At 41.3% G+C, this 12914-nt stretch overlaps 1 protein-coding gene across 1 annotated transcript in view; it reads right to left on the reverse strand.

Annotated features, from left to right (window-relative positions):
• MTF1 (metal regulatory transcription factor 1) overlaps positions 1–12914 on the reverse strand; it is a 49218-nt gene that overhangs the window by 14944 nt on the left and 21360 nt on the right. The window contains exons 5-7 of the mRNA XM_030823469.1: positions 9983–10056; positions 9380–9516; positions 6367–6444 (exon numbers count right to left, since the gene is read on the reverse strand). Of these exons, the coding sequence (XP_030679329.1) occupies positions 6367–6444; positions 9380–9516; positions 9983–10056 (289 nt within the window). The remainder of the gene's footprint in view (positions 1–6366; positions 6445–9379; positions 9517–9982; positions 10057–12914) is intronic.

Genomic DNA, 12914 nt, shown 5'->3' on the forward strand with positions numbered 1-12914 from the left:
ATCTACTTCCCCTTAATAAATAGTAAATTTATTTTCTCTTCCTTGTGATTTTCTTAACATTTTATTTTTTCTAGCTTACTTTAAGAATACAATATATAATACATATAACATTCAAAATATCTGCTAATCTAAACTGTTTATGTTATCAGTAAGACTTCCAATCACAGTAGGCTAAGGCCATTGCTAGCTCAGTTTTGGGGGAGTCAAAAGTTACACTAGGATTTGGTTGTGCAGGGGGGTATGGGTTGGGGGGCCAGCACCCCAGCCCCTGTGTTGTTTAAGGGTCATATGTAATTGGAAATAACTTAAACACACTGTATATACCAAACTTTAGGGCAGATCTTGCCCTAGTGCCAACATACGTTTTAAGGTCATTTTGTAACAACTCTGCTTCTAGAAGGCAGAACTCAGAAGGATCACTTTGGGATTGGGCAGAAGTGTGGTGATGAGTGGGGCTGTCCACCAATCTAGAAGTGCTTAAAGATTAAATTGCCCACTGGAGCCAAAAGGGAAGAATTATTCTTCCCCCCTCCCCTTTTTTGAGACGGGGTCTAGCTCTGTTACCCAGGCTTGAGTGCAGTGGCGCAGTCAAGTCACTGCAACCTTGAACTCCTGGGCTCAAGATCCTCCCCTAGACCTCCCAAGTAGCTGGGACTACAGGCACACGCCACCACGCCTGGCTGCTTTTTAAAAATTATTTTTAGTAGAGATAAGGTCCTGCTATGTTGCCCAGGCTGGTCTTGAACTCCTGGCCTCAAGCAGTCTTCCCAAAGCACTGGGATTACAAGTATGAGCCACCACCACCAGCTGATGATTCTCCTCTATCAGCTGAAGGAGGGGAAATTCAGTGATTCTTTTTTTTTTTTTTTTTCCCATTTCAGTGATCCTGATTGCCAATATGATAGAAGGTGAAGTCAGAAATTATGTGAGGCCAGGTGCAGTGGCTCACACCTGCAATCCCAGCACTTTGTGGGGCTGAGGCAGGCAGATCACTTGAGGTCAAGAGTTCGAGACCAGCCTGGCCAAATCCTGTGCTTCAAATCCTAGCTACTTGGGAAGCTGAGGCAGGAGAATTACTTGAACCTGGGAAGTGGAGGTTGCAGCGAGCTGAGATCAAGCCACTGCACTCCAGCCTGGGTGATGGTGCAAGACTCCATCTCAAATCTATATGGGACAACTTCCAGCTTCCAGTACAGACAGAGTTAAAACTCATAGGCCAATAGTGTGACCTTCAAATTTTCATTATGACACAAAGTAAGAAATACATTTTACACTGTATATACATACATTCTTCATATTATATACATATCCATATGTGGAACTGAAACAAGTCTATGAAACAGACCTTATCCTTACTATGTGCAATGTCCTCTGATTTTTTTTCTATTCTATTGATGTCTTTGAAATGCTGATTATAAACCACTATTTTAAAACCCAATAAAAAGGTGCAATCCAGTTTGAAAATAGTTGACTAACAACTACCATTCAGCATAAGCTTTGCAACCTCCTCATAGTTATTATTATTATTATTATTATTATTTGAGACAGAGTCTCGCTCTGTTGCCCAAGCTGGAGTGCAGTGGCACGATCTTGGCTCACTGCAAGCTCTGCCTCCCAGGTTCACACCATTCTCCTGCCTCAGCCTCCCAAGTAGCTGGGACTACAGGCGCCCGCCATCATGCCCGGCTAATTTTGTTTTTTGTATTTTTAGTAGAGATGGGGTTTCACGTGTTAACCAAAATGGTCTTGATCTTCTGACTTCGTGATCCACCCGCCTCGGCCTCCCAAAGTGCTGGGATTACAGGCATGAGCCACCACGACCGGCCATAGTTATTATTTTTGTTCTGTTTATAAATCATTATAGGTAGTAACATAATTAAAAAGGAATGAGCTAAATTTGTCAATGATATTAGGTTGGTGCAAAAATATCTGCAGTTTTTGCCATTACTTTCAATGGCAATTACTTTTGACCAACCTAATACCTCAATAATACTAGGGAAAAGAAAAGGAATGGGCTTGTGTGCCTCCAAAACATATGTACAAAAATCTTCACGGCAGCACTATTCATAATGGCTCCAAACCGGAAACTATTCAAATGCCCAACAGGAGAAAGAACAAATATTGGTATATTCATTTAGTGTATTGTGCTATATTCACTTAGTGTAATATTGTTCAACAAGATGAATGAATGACCTGTAACTGTATGTAATAATATGGCTTAATTTCTTAAACATAATGTTATGACAAGAAAAGCCACACATAAGCAAGTATATGATTCCAATCATAAAAGCATAAAGAAAAAAACAGGAAAAATTAATCTTAGTTGTTAGAAGTCAGAATAGTGGTTGTCTGCAGGGAGAGATCATGGCTTTTGGGGGCATGTGAGCGGGGGGTCTCTGGGGTGCTGGGAATGTTATTTTGTTTGTTTTCTTTTGTTTTGAGACGGAGTTTCGCTCTTGTCACCCAGACTGGAGTGCAATGGCACGATTTCAGCTCACTGCAACCTCTGCCTCCACGGTTCAAGTGATTCTCCTGCCTCAGCTTCCCGAGTAGCTGGGATTACAGGCGCCCACCACCACACCCGGCTAAGTTTTGTATTTTTAGTAGAGATGGAGTTTAGCCATGTTGGCCAGGCTGGTCTCAAACTCCTGACCTCAGGTGATCCGCCCACCTCAGCCTCCCAAAGTGTTGGGATTACAGGCGTAAGCCACCACGCCTGGCTGAGAATGTTCTTTTTTACTGGGGTGCTGGTTACATGGGTGTGATGAATTATGATGATTCATCAAGCTGTACATTTATAATACATGTGCTTTTCTGTATGTATATTGTACCTCAATAAAAAGCTTGTTAAAATTTAAAAAAAGGAAAATGCTGAAGCCCCTGCCAAGCTTCAGGGCAAAAACGCTGGGAGCAAAGTGGGTAGGAACAACTTTCACAAGTAGAGAAGACAAGAACAGGCTGAGCTTTCCAGGCCTGGAGCAAGGAGCAAAGAGCAAAGGGCAAAGAAGAGGAGAATACAGGTAGCTGTCTGGGACCAGGATGGATCCTGGAGCTGAACAGCCAAAGGCTTCGAGAAGACCATTCCCTAGCACCTTCAACCCTCCTCTAACAAAAGATCTGAGCAAACCAAAGTTCATTTCTAGGACATGCATACATATGGGCTGCTCAGAAACCCATAAAATCATTATCTCATGTAAATTTACTATTTGATTTTAACAAGTCTTGATTCTTTTTTTTGAAACAGGGTCTTGCTCTGTTGTCCAGGCTGGAATGCAGTGGTGTGATCATGGCTCACTCTAGGGCTCAAACAATCCTCTTGCCTCAGCTTCCCAAATAGCTGGGACAACACCAGCTAATATTTTATTTTTACTAGAGATGAGGTCTCTAGTAAAAATAAAATATTTTTATTAGAAAATACCACCACCACACCCAGCTAATATTTTATTTTTAGTAGAAATGAGGTCTCACTGTGTTGCCCAGACTGGTCTCAAACTCCTGGGCTCAAGCCATCCACCCACCTCTGCTTCCCAAAGTGCTGGAATTACAGGCATGAGCCACTGCACATGTCCCTAATTTTTTTTCCAGCAAAGAAAAATTAATCCTGGCCGGGCACGGTGGCTCACGCCTGTAATCCCAGCACTTTGGGAGTCCGAGGTGGGCGGATCACGAGGTCAGGAGATCGAGACCATCCTGGCTAGCATGGTGAAACCCTGTCTCTACCAAAAAATACAACAAAAATTAGCCAGGCTTGGTGGCGGGAGCCTGTAGTCCCAGCTACTGGGGGGGCTGAGGCAGGAGAATGGCGTGAACCCGGGAGGTGGAGCTTGTAGCGAGGTGAGATCACACCACTGCACTCCAGCCTGGGCGACAGAGCGAGACTCCGTCTCAAAAAAAAAAAAAAGAAAAAAGAAAAATTAATCCTATTGTTTCAAAGAATTGTGGCCTTAGTTTGAAAGGCTAAAATCAATTTCCACATCTGAGATAAACACTGGGTACCAGGAGCATAATCTATAATTAAACCCCAAGGGATAGTGCTTCTCTCTCTTGATTATATAAATTGTGATAGGAAAGGCTTCCCTTTTTTATAAGTACTTGGTGTCCCCTTATGCCAGGGTATTTTCCTGGTGACCCTAGGGCTCCAGAAAGCTCCTTAGTCATATGTCATAGTCTTGGCCGGAGAATAGACTCCTAAGCTATTTAACACAGTTACATGTTAAAGGGATATTATTCCTAGAAATCTTAGGCTGGGTAGCTTTGAGGGCATCTAGACCACCCAGTGCAGAAATTTCTTTTAGAACATTAGTTGTGAAATAGGAATATGCATAAAAATCATGTGATGTACCCATTTAATCTTTTTCTCTTTGTTCTTTAGTTTGGTTCATTTCTATTGATCGATCTTCAACTCAACTGATTCTTTCTTCTGTCATTTCCAATCTGCTGTTAAGCCCCATCCAGTGAATTATTTCAGCTATATTTTTCCATTTTAGATTTCCATTTGGTACACTTTTTACAGTTTCTATTCCTCTGCTGAGATTTCCTATTTGTTCAATCATTACAAGCATATTCCTTTATGTCCTTGAGCATATAATAGCTCTTAAAAATCCTTGTCCCATAAAAAAATAAAAATAAAAAAAATCCTTGTCTGTTAATTTTAACGTTAGATGGGTCATCTTGGGGTCCATCTCCACAGATTACCTTTTCTCTTGTGAAGGGATCATGTTTTCCTGTTTCTTCACGTGTTTACTAATTTGGGATTGCTCTGAACACTACAAATGATATACTTTAGAGACTCTGGACTCTGTTACACTTCTTGGAAGTGTGTTGACTTGTTTGTCCGAATATTCCATTAACTTCGTCTCCCTTGCAGTGCATACAGCTATGATCTTTGTGTAGTTCTTTAGCCTTGGCTGGGCTGCTTAGAGTCTACCCCACACATCCATGGTGCGGGGGTCAGCCAGAGATTCAGAGAGAGTTTATACACAGAAACTGGGGCTCCCCCTTAGTGACTCTTTCCTTTCCAGGCTACCTGCCTTCACTTTCCAGGTGCTGTGGCCACCCTGAACTCTGTCCTCTGGTTATTCAAGCCAGTAAGATTGAGTTTTTGTGAGTTTGGCTGCCTCGTTGGGTGCCAGCTGGGGCTTGCCCAAGGTGGATAAGCCATAAAACTTGCAAGCCTACCCAGTGCCTTTACCATCTTCCAAGCAATCCCTTCTTCCAAGGTTACCTCTGCTTGCTATTGGTTGCTCACCAGTGCCTCTCCACAGTTGTTTTTTATATTTTGTCTAGAATTTTTAGCTGTTTTCTGCAGGAGAGTTGGTCTCATAAGAGCAACTCTGCCACCACCAGAAGGAGAATTAGGCCTTGTCGTGCTTACATAAAAATGCAGGTTCAGATGCCACGATCAGACAAGCTGACTCAGCAGGCTTGGGAGGAGGCCCAAGAACCTACAACTTCAGAAGTGCTGTGGTTGACTCCACTAACCACACACTGAAAAAAACACTTTTTCACAGCATTCTGGAATCATTCAGTCTCTGTTCAAATACTTCCCATCATATTTATTCATTATGCACATAATCACAGAAAATCTAGCCTATGCTATATTTATTTACCAGGAAAAACGACAACAAAAAACCCAAACTCAAGATTAGTGTTAGCAATACTATAAAACTCTCATGTTCAACAAGGAGGAGGCTGCCTAAGCTCTGACTCAATGCATTGGTTTGTAAGTTGCATCATGGAGCCATGGGAATGGCAGTCAAATTTCCTAACAGCCTGAATCAAAGCAATCAGATTAAGATAAAGTGGGCTTGTCCTTTAGCAGATAGAGACCTGTTTATGTGTAAGAGGTTTTCTTCAAAAAGCTAATCAACTTAAAGAAGGGACATTTTTCTCTCCCCATGGCACAGAAAAAAATAAACAAATAAAATTAAAATTAAAAAGGAAAAGACCAAGCCAGCTCATATAGATAGGGTTTGAGAAAGTCCAGAAACTAGAATTCTGGTTATGTCTTACAGTACTAGACTTTAAGTTCCTCAAGGACAAACTATACCAACATTTTTAACTACTATAAGCTCAGTACTGGCACAGTGCCTGGTCAATAAATATTTGCTAAATGAGTAAAAAAAGAAATTTTCTGGGGCCAGGAGGTTACCGAGTGAGTGACCTGGGTCAAAAGGAATCAGGCATCAGACAGAACAGCCTCTAATAGAACTCTTATCAGAAGAAGAAAAAATCCTACATGGTCAGTAATTAAACACAATTAAATCTAGAAAACTTCAAAGACTGGCCTGCCTCAATTTTCCCACCAAAGGGAGTGCTTAATTCTTGCCCTTATTTTTCTAGCACTGGTATTACAGGCGCACTTACCGTACTGGAATTTTCTCGCAGTTCAGAATCTGTGGACAGAAGGCTCAAGTCACTTAGACAAAGTGAGTGATTTGTATCCTGTGAAAGAGAAAAAATTCTAATTGAGTAACAAAAATCAGGATTTACAGTGGCATATCATGTAACAAAACACTTGATTACAAAGTCCCTAATGTTCCACATGTCTACATGTATTATCTGAAGAAGTATAAGCCAACCAAAGCAAGGGCTAAATGAATTAGTTAATTTTTTTAAATTATACTTTAAGTTCTAGGGTACATGTGCACAATGTGCAGGTTTGTTACATATGTATCCATGTGCCATGTTGGCGTGCTGCACCCATTAACTCATCATTTACATTAAGTATGTCACCTAATGCTATCCCTCACCCCTTCCCCTACCCTGTGAATTAGTTAATTTTTAAAAATCCTGATATTCTTAGAAGAATATCTTACATTTCTTAAAAATGATTAATAAAGAGTTTTAGAGGCTGGGCGTGGTGGCTCACATCTGTAATCCCAGCAATTTGGGAGTCCAAGGCGGGTGGATCACAAGGTCAGGAATTCAAGACCAGCCTGGCCAATATAGTGAAACCCCATCTCTACTAAAAATACAAAAAATTAGCCAGGCGCGGTGGTGTGTGCCTGTGTGTGTGTGCCTGTAATCCCAGCTACTCAGGAGGTTGAGGCAGGAGAATCACTTGAACCTGGGCGGCAGAGGTTGCAGGGAGCCAAGATCACGCCACTGCACTCCAGCCTGGGCGACAAGAGTGAGACTCTGTCTCAAAAAAAAAAAAAAAATAATAATAATAATAATAATAATAATAATAAAGAGTTTTAACATTATCTCATGACTAAGGCTCCAGAGTAACAAACCTATAATAATGTGAAATTAGTACTATCTGTATACCTGGTCTCATCATTTACAGTGATTTCACATGACCTCATTTGCCATTCATATAAACCTTGGAAGTATTACTCTATATCCCCATTTTTTTTTCTAACAAAAAATGTTACAAAAAAATGTGGAGTATTCTTTTTGTAACAAAAAATGTTACAAAAAAATGTGGAGTATTCTTTTTGTAACAAAAAATGTTACAAAAAAATGTGGAGTATTCTTTTTGTAACAAATTGCCACAAACTTATATTCCCATTTTAAATATGAGAAAACTGATGCTCAGACAGTAAGAATTAAGTGCCCCAAAACACACAGCTAATTAGCAGAAGACAAATCCAGTGTTTCTGACTGAAAAGTCAATGGTCCTTCCACCACTGTATTTCCCACATGGGCACTGAAGGGCTCCTTACTCAGAGTGGTACTAGGGATTTAGAATTCAAATTCCACTGCCCAGGCTAAGTGAACTCTGGAGTCCCAGAATGCCAGTCACAATTCACACTTTAGGTGGTAGCCCTGCTTACCTCAGATGCTCCTATTCATGCACACACTCGACAAACATTCGTAATGCATCTACTATATATTAGATACTGTTCCAGGCCCAGGGATACAATAATGAACCAACTAAACTCCTCCCCACATAGAGCTTACGTTCTAGCTGAGAGAGAGGACAAAAAACAAATAAATACACAGTGTGCAAGAGGATAAGTGTTATGGAGAGTAAGGGCAGTAGGGAACTCTGGGATAGGAGTTGCTCTTTTATTGGGTGGTTAGGGAAGCCCTTTTAGGTAAGTGGCATTTGAGTAGAGAGTGAAGGAAAGAGGGTATCAACCATGTACATATCTAGAGAAGATGTTCCAAGCAGAGGGTACAGCAAGTATAAAGGCCTAGGGGCAGGAGTGGACACTCCTTGGTTCAAGAAACCACAAAGAGGACCATATGGCTTAAGTGAGAGGAAGAAAAGTAGGCAGGGCACAGTGGCTCACACCTGTAATCCCAGTACTTTGGGAGGCGAAGGCAGATAGATCACTTAAGCTTAGGAGTGCAAGACCGGCCCAGGCAACATGGTGAAGACCACATCTCTACTAAAAATACAAAAAAAAACCTGGGTGTGGTGGTGCACGCCTGTGGTCCCAGCTAGTTGGGAGGATCCCTGAGCCAGGGAGGTGGAGGTCACAGTGAGCAGAGATTGCACCACTACACTCCAGCCTACAGGACAGAGCAAGACCCTGTTTCAAATAAAATAAAATAAAATAAAATAAAATAAAATAAAATAAAAATAAAAGCGAGGTAGATGAGATCAGAGAAGCAACCAGGTCAGAATGTGTAGGGCCCTATAGCCTACTATAAAGACTGACTTTTACTTCAAGTGATACAGGAAGCTACTGGAGGCCAGGTGGAGTGGCTCACGCCTGCAATCCCAGCACTTTGGGAGGCTGACACAGGGGGTGGGGGTGGCGGGGGTGGGGGAAGGGAAAGACTGCTTGGACCTCATCTCTATTAAAATAATTTTTAAAAATCTATAAAATAAAAATTTAAAAAGCTACTATGGGTTATGAGCAGAGGACAGACATTATCTGCTTTATGGTTCAGAAAGATCGCTCTGGTTGACATATGTAGGACAGTCTGTTGTGGAGTGGACAGAAGAGGGGGAAAAGGTCCTAAGAAGCTCACTTAACAGGCTATTGCAATAATCCAGGCAAAAAGACAATAGTAGACTGAATAAAGTAATCAGAAGAAGTGATCGGATTCTAGATAAATTATCAAGGATGAGCTGGCAGACTTTGCTGGCAGATGTGGAGTGTGAGGGAAAAAAGAGTCAAGAATGACTGTAAGATTTTTGGCCTTTGCCACTAGAAAACCAGAGCCGCCATTTACCAAGATGAGGAAGACTGCAGGAATAACAGGTTTGGACATGTTAAGTTTGACAAGAGTAGATGATATCTGGGTGAAGACGTCGAGTAGGTGGTTAAATACACAAGTCAAGACACTGATCTTGACCCTGACTTCTTCCCTCTCACTAACAGATATACAGAGAAGACATTTTAACCTTTGATGATGATACACAAACAACTGTTGATGTTCTGTGGTACCCAGATCAAGAGACAGAAACACTACACACCTCTGATCCATTGTGTTGTGGAAGTGCATTGTATGAGGGTCCTTTGTTATCATGACCTTTCATGTGACTTTTGAGACTGTATTGAGTGCTGAATGTTTTCTCACAGCCATTACTGGGGCAGAAGAAGGGTCTTTCACCTGCAAGAATAACAAAGTAGTGTTAATTTACCATAAAGTCATTTCACTGGATTAAGAAATCTACCTTTCCCTAATAGAGGTAAGTAAGTATTTTTAAGAGAGTTTGGGTAACAGTTGTTAAAAGTTCAATAAATTACACATTAATCATCTCAGTCCTCAAACTCAGTGCTGAGCAAAGCACTGGGAATGCCTGCTGCTGGGAAGTTTAAAGAGAAGATTTGTTTTTCACAGGTTGGTTTTTTTAGAGTGTCTCTGTACTGGTTTCATTTCTTAAGGTTGAATACCTGAGGTCCGCCTCCGAAAGAAACCCAAACATTCTAGGTAAGGCTGAGCTAATTAGGCTCACGAATACATACAGGATCTATATCTCTGTATATCCACCTAGCTCTACAGGTCTCAATGGAAAATTGATAGTTACAGGCTTGATGAAGGTTAAAATAAAAAATAAAAAATGGCCTAAACTCACCAGTATGTGTACGAACGTGAGTTTTAAGGTGGTGGCTTGCTGCAAATGCTTTTCCACAGCCATCGTGATCGCACCTAAATTTGTTAAGGGAAGAGAAACAGGAGTCATTAGCTAATAGACCTTTATCGTGAACATCTTTTTTTTTTTTTTGAGACCGAGTCTCGCTCTGTCCCCAAGGCTGGAGTGCAGTGGCACAATCTCAGCTCACTGCAAGCTCTGCCTCCCGGGTTCATGCCATTCTCCTGCCTCAGCCTCCCAAGTAGCTGGGACTACAAGCGCCCACCACCACGCCTGGCTAATTTTTTATATTTTTAGTAGAGACAAGGTTTCATTATGTTAGCCAGGATGGTCTCGATCTCCTGACCTCGTGATCCGCCTGCCTTGGCCTCCCAAAGTGCTGGGATTACAGGCGTGAGCCACTGCGCCTGGCCTCTGAACATCTCTTATAAATAGAAACTAAAACAAATATTCAGAACACTAAGATCAGATCAATGACACTGGTTTTAGGGAATGATGTGAGGTTCTTGAAAAAGTAAGGTGGCATATCTGGGATCAGAGGGAACTGAGAGCCCAGGATAAGTATTTCTTGTCCTACAGGTAAGGCCCATGTTGAGAGCCCTGACAACAAAAGTCTTTTGATGAATTACTTAACAGACCTCTATTGACAGTGACAGTCCATATGAAAAATCTGCCAGTGGAACATTAGGAATATCAAGAGTGAGCAAAGTGGCTCTCAAATATGCACATGGCTTGAAATATAACATAAGAACAAAATCAATCAGAAGATAGGCTCAAGTAACTTATCCATAACCTTGTGTGTCGAGATCTACTTCATTCTCTTTTACTGTCTTGATAACCAAAGCTAAAAGGAATCTTTCCCTCCTCGGAACTCCTAAGGCTTTTCTTTACATTTCTTTTATGGCACCTCTCATTTCCAATCTTATTTTCTCTGTGGATACATCTGGTATCTGCTCTCCTAGAGTGTAAACTACTTGAGTACAGGATCCACGTAGCTCTTTCTGTAGTTCCTGCACATAGCAGACATTCCTTAATTACTTATATGAATGAATGCATTTTCTTATAAACCAAAATATTTTATTTCTTTAAATAGAAAGCTTCTCTAAAGCATTTTCATTTTTAATTACACACAATCATCATCATGTCTAAAGTCTCATTGAATATTCAAGAAAAATGCAGTTTTAATCATCACAAAAATAAATGCATGTGACTGGATAGAAATCAGAGTCCTCTCAGCAGCCTACAGGGGGGGAAAAAATAACCTAAGCTTCACAGCATCCATCTGTGGAGTAACCAGTTACAATCTAACTACTCTTGCCCTTAAAGGGATCATGACTCAGGAATGCATCTGTAACTTAAAAACACAATTCCTTTTTTTTCTGAGACATGGTCTCTCTCTGTTGCCCAGGCTGGAGTGTAGTGGCATGACCATGGCTCACTACAGCCTTGATCTCCCAGGCTCAAGCGATCCTCCCACCTCAGTCTCCTAAATAGCTGGGACCACACGCATGCACCACCACTCCCAACTAATTTTAAAATTTTTTGTAGAGTCAGGGTCTCACTATGCTGCCCAAGCTGGTCTTGAACTCCTGGGCTCAAGTGATCCTCCCACCTCAGTCTCCCAAAGCGCTGGGATTACAGACATAAGCCCAGCCCACAATTCCACTTGATTGGCATCTAAGAGTTGACTGTCTCTTAACGACTTTTTATTTCTAAGTACCCTAACAAAATGAGTGGTTTAAGAAGGAACAGGTAGCATATCTAATGCCTTGAATATAACTGTGATATCCCCTGCCAAAATTCAAATACATTGTTTATTCTTTTTTTTATTTTTATTTTTTTTGAGACAGAGTCTCACTCTGTCATCTAGGCTGGAGTGCAATGGCACAATTTTGGCTCACCACCACCTCTGCCTCTCTGGTTCCAGCAATTCTCCTGCCTCAGCCTCCAGAGTAACTGGGACTATAGGCACATGACACCACGCCTGGCTGATTTTTGTAGTTTTAGTAGAGATGGGGTCTCACCATGTTGGCCAGGCTGGTCTTAAACTCCTAACCCCACGTGATCCACCTGCTTCAGCCTCCCAAAGTGCTGGAATAACAGGCATGAGCCGCCATGCCCGGCCTCAAAGACATTGTTTATGGGCAGTTTTCGGCAATACATCTATCTATATTACATTTAGGGGAAATCCTTACAAACTGATTATCTCATTAAAAATGTCATATAATCATCCCAAAGCTGATTCTGAATACCTACTGAATGCCCGGAATCATGCTATAGACTATGAGCAGAGAAGAAAGTAGATAACCCAAGTCCCTCCTTCAAGTTTATAGTACATGTATCTATTAGATATACATATGTTGACATATATTAATAAAAATGGATGCTCCTATATGTTTGTGTATACACACATGAGATATTACAAAGCAATAACTTGAACAAGTAACAACTGCACCACTAAGCTAAGCATCCCTACCTCTCATTTCCTCTCTTGACTCCTCATTCCCTCCCTCCTTGTTTCTTAGGTAGGTACCCCTCCTCTGGGCTTAAGGCACTTTGGCCATCTTGCAGCCTCAGATATTATCCACAAATTTGTGGTTTTTTGTCACCAGACAAAGGTTCTTAAGAAGAAGGCCTGCTTCTGAGTATTCCTCTAGCACTAATAAAAGTACTCACCACATAAGTGAGTTTCAACAAATGCTTCTTAGAAATAAATGGGAAAAAATGAGGCAGAAAGGCCATCATCTACAGAGTAAGGATGTTCTTGGACTCCAACAGCACCCCTCTAATCTGCAGTGGTTGGTTATAGCTATCCTGCGGTGAGCTAACACTGCTATATCAAGAGCTAGTAAACGGAGTTTTCTTTCTCTTTTGAAAAATTCCAGAGTATATCAAGACCCCCAGCTGAAACCTG

Source organism: Nomascus leucogenys, chromosome 12, assembly GCF_006542625.1.
Source record: "Nomascus leucogenys isolate Asia chromosome 12, Asia_NLE_v1, whole genome shotgun sequence".
NCBI classification, from domain to species: Eukaryota; Metazoa; Chordata; class Mammalia; order Primates; family Hylobatidae; genus Nomascus; species Nomascus leucogenys.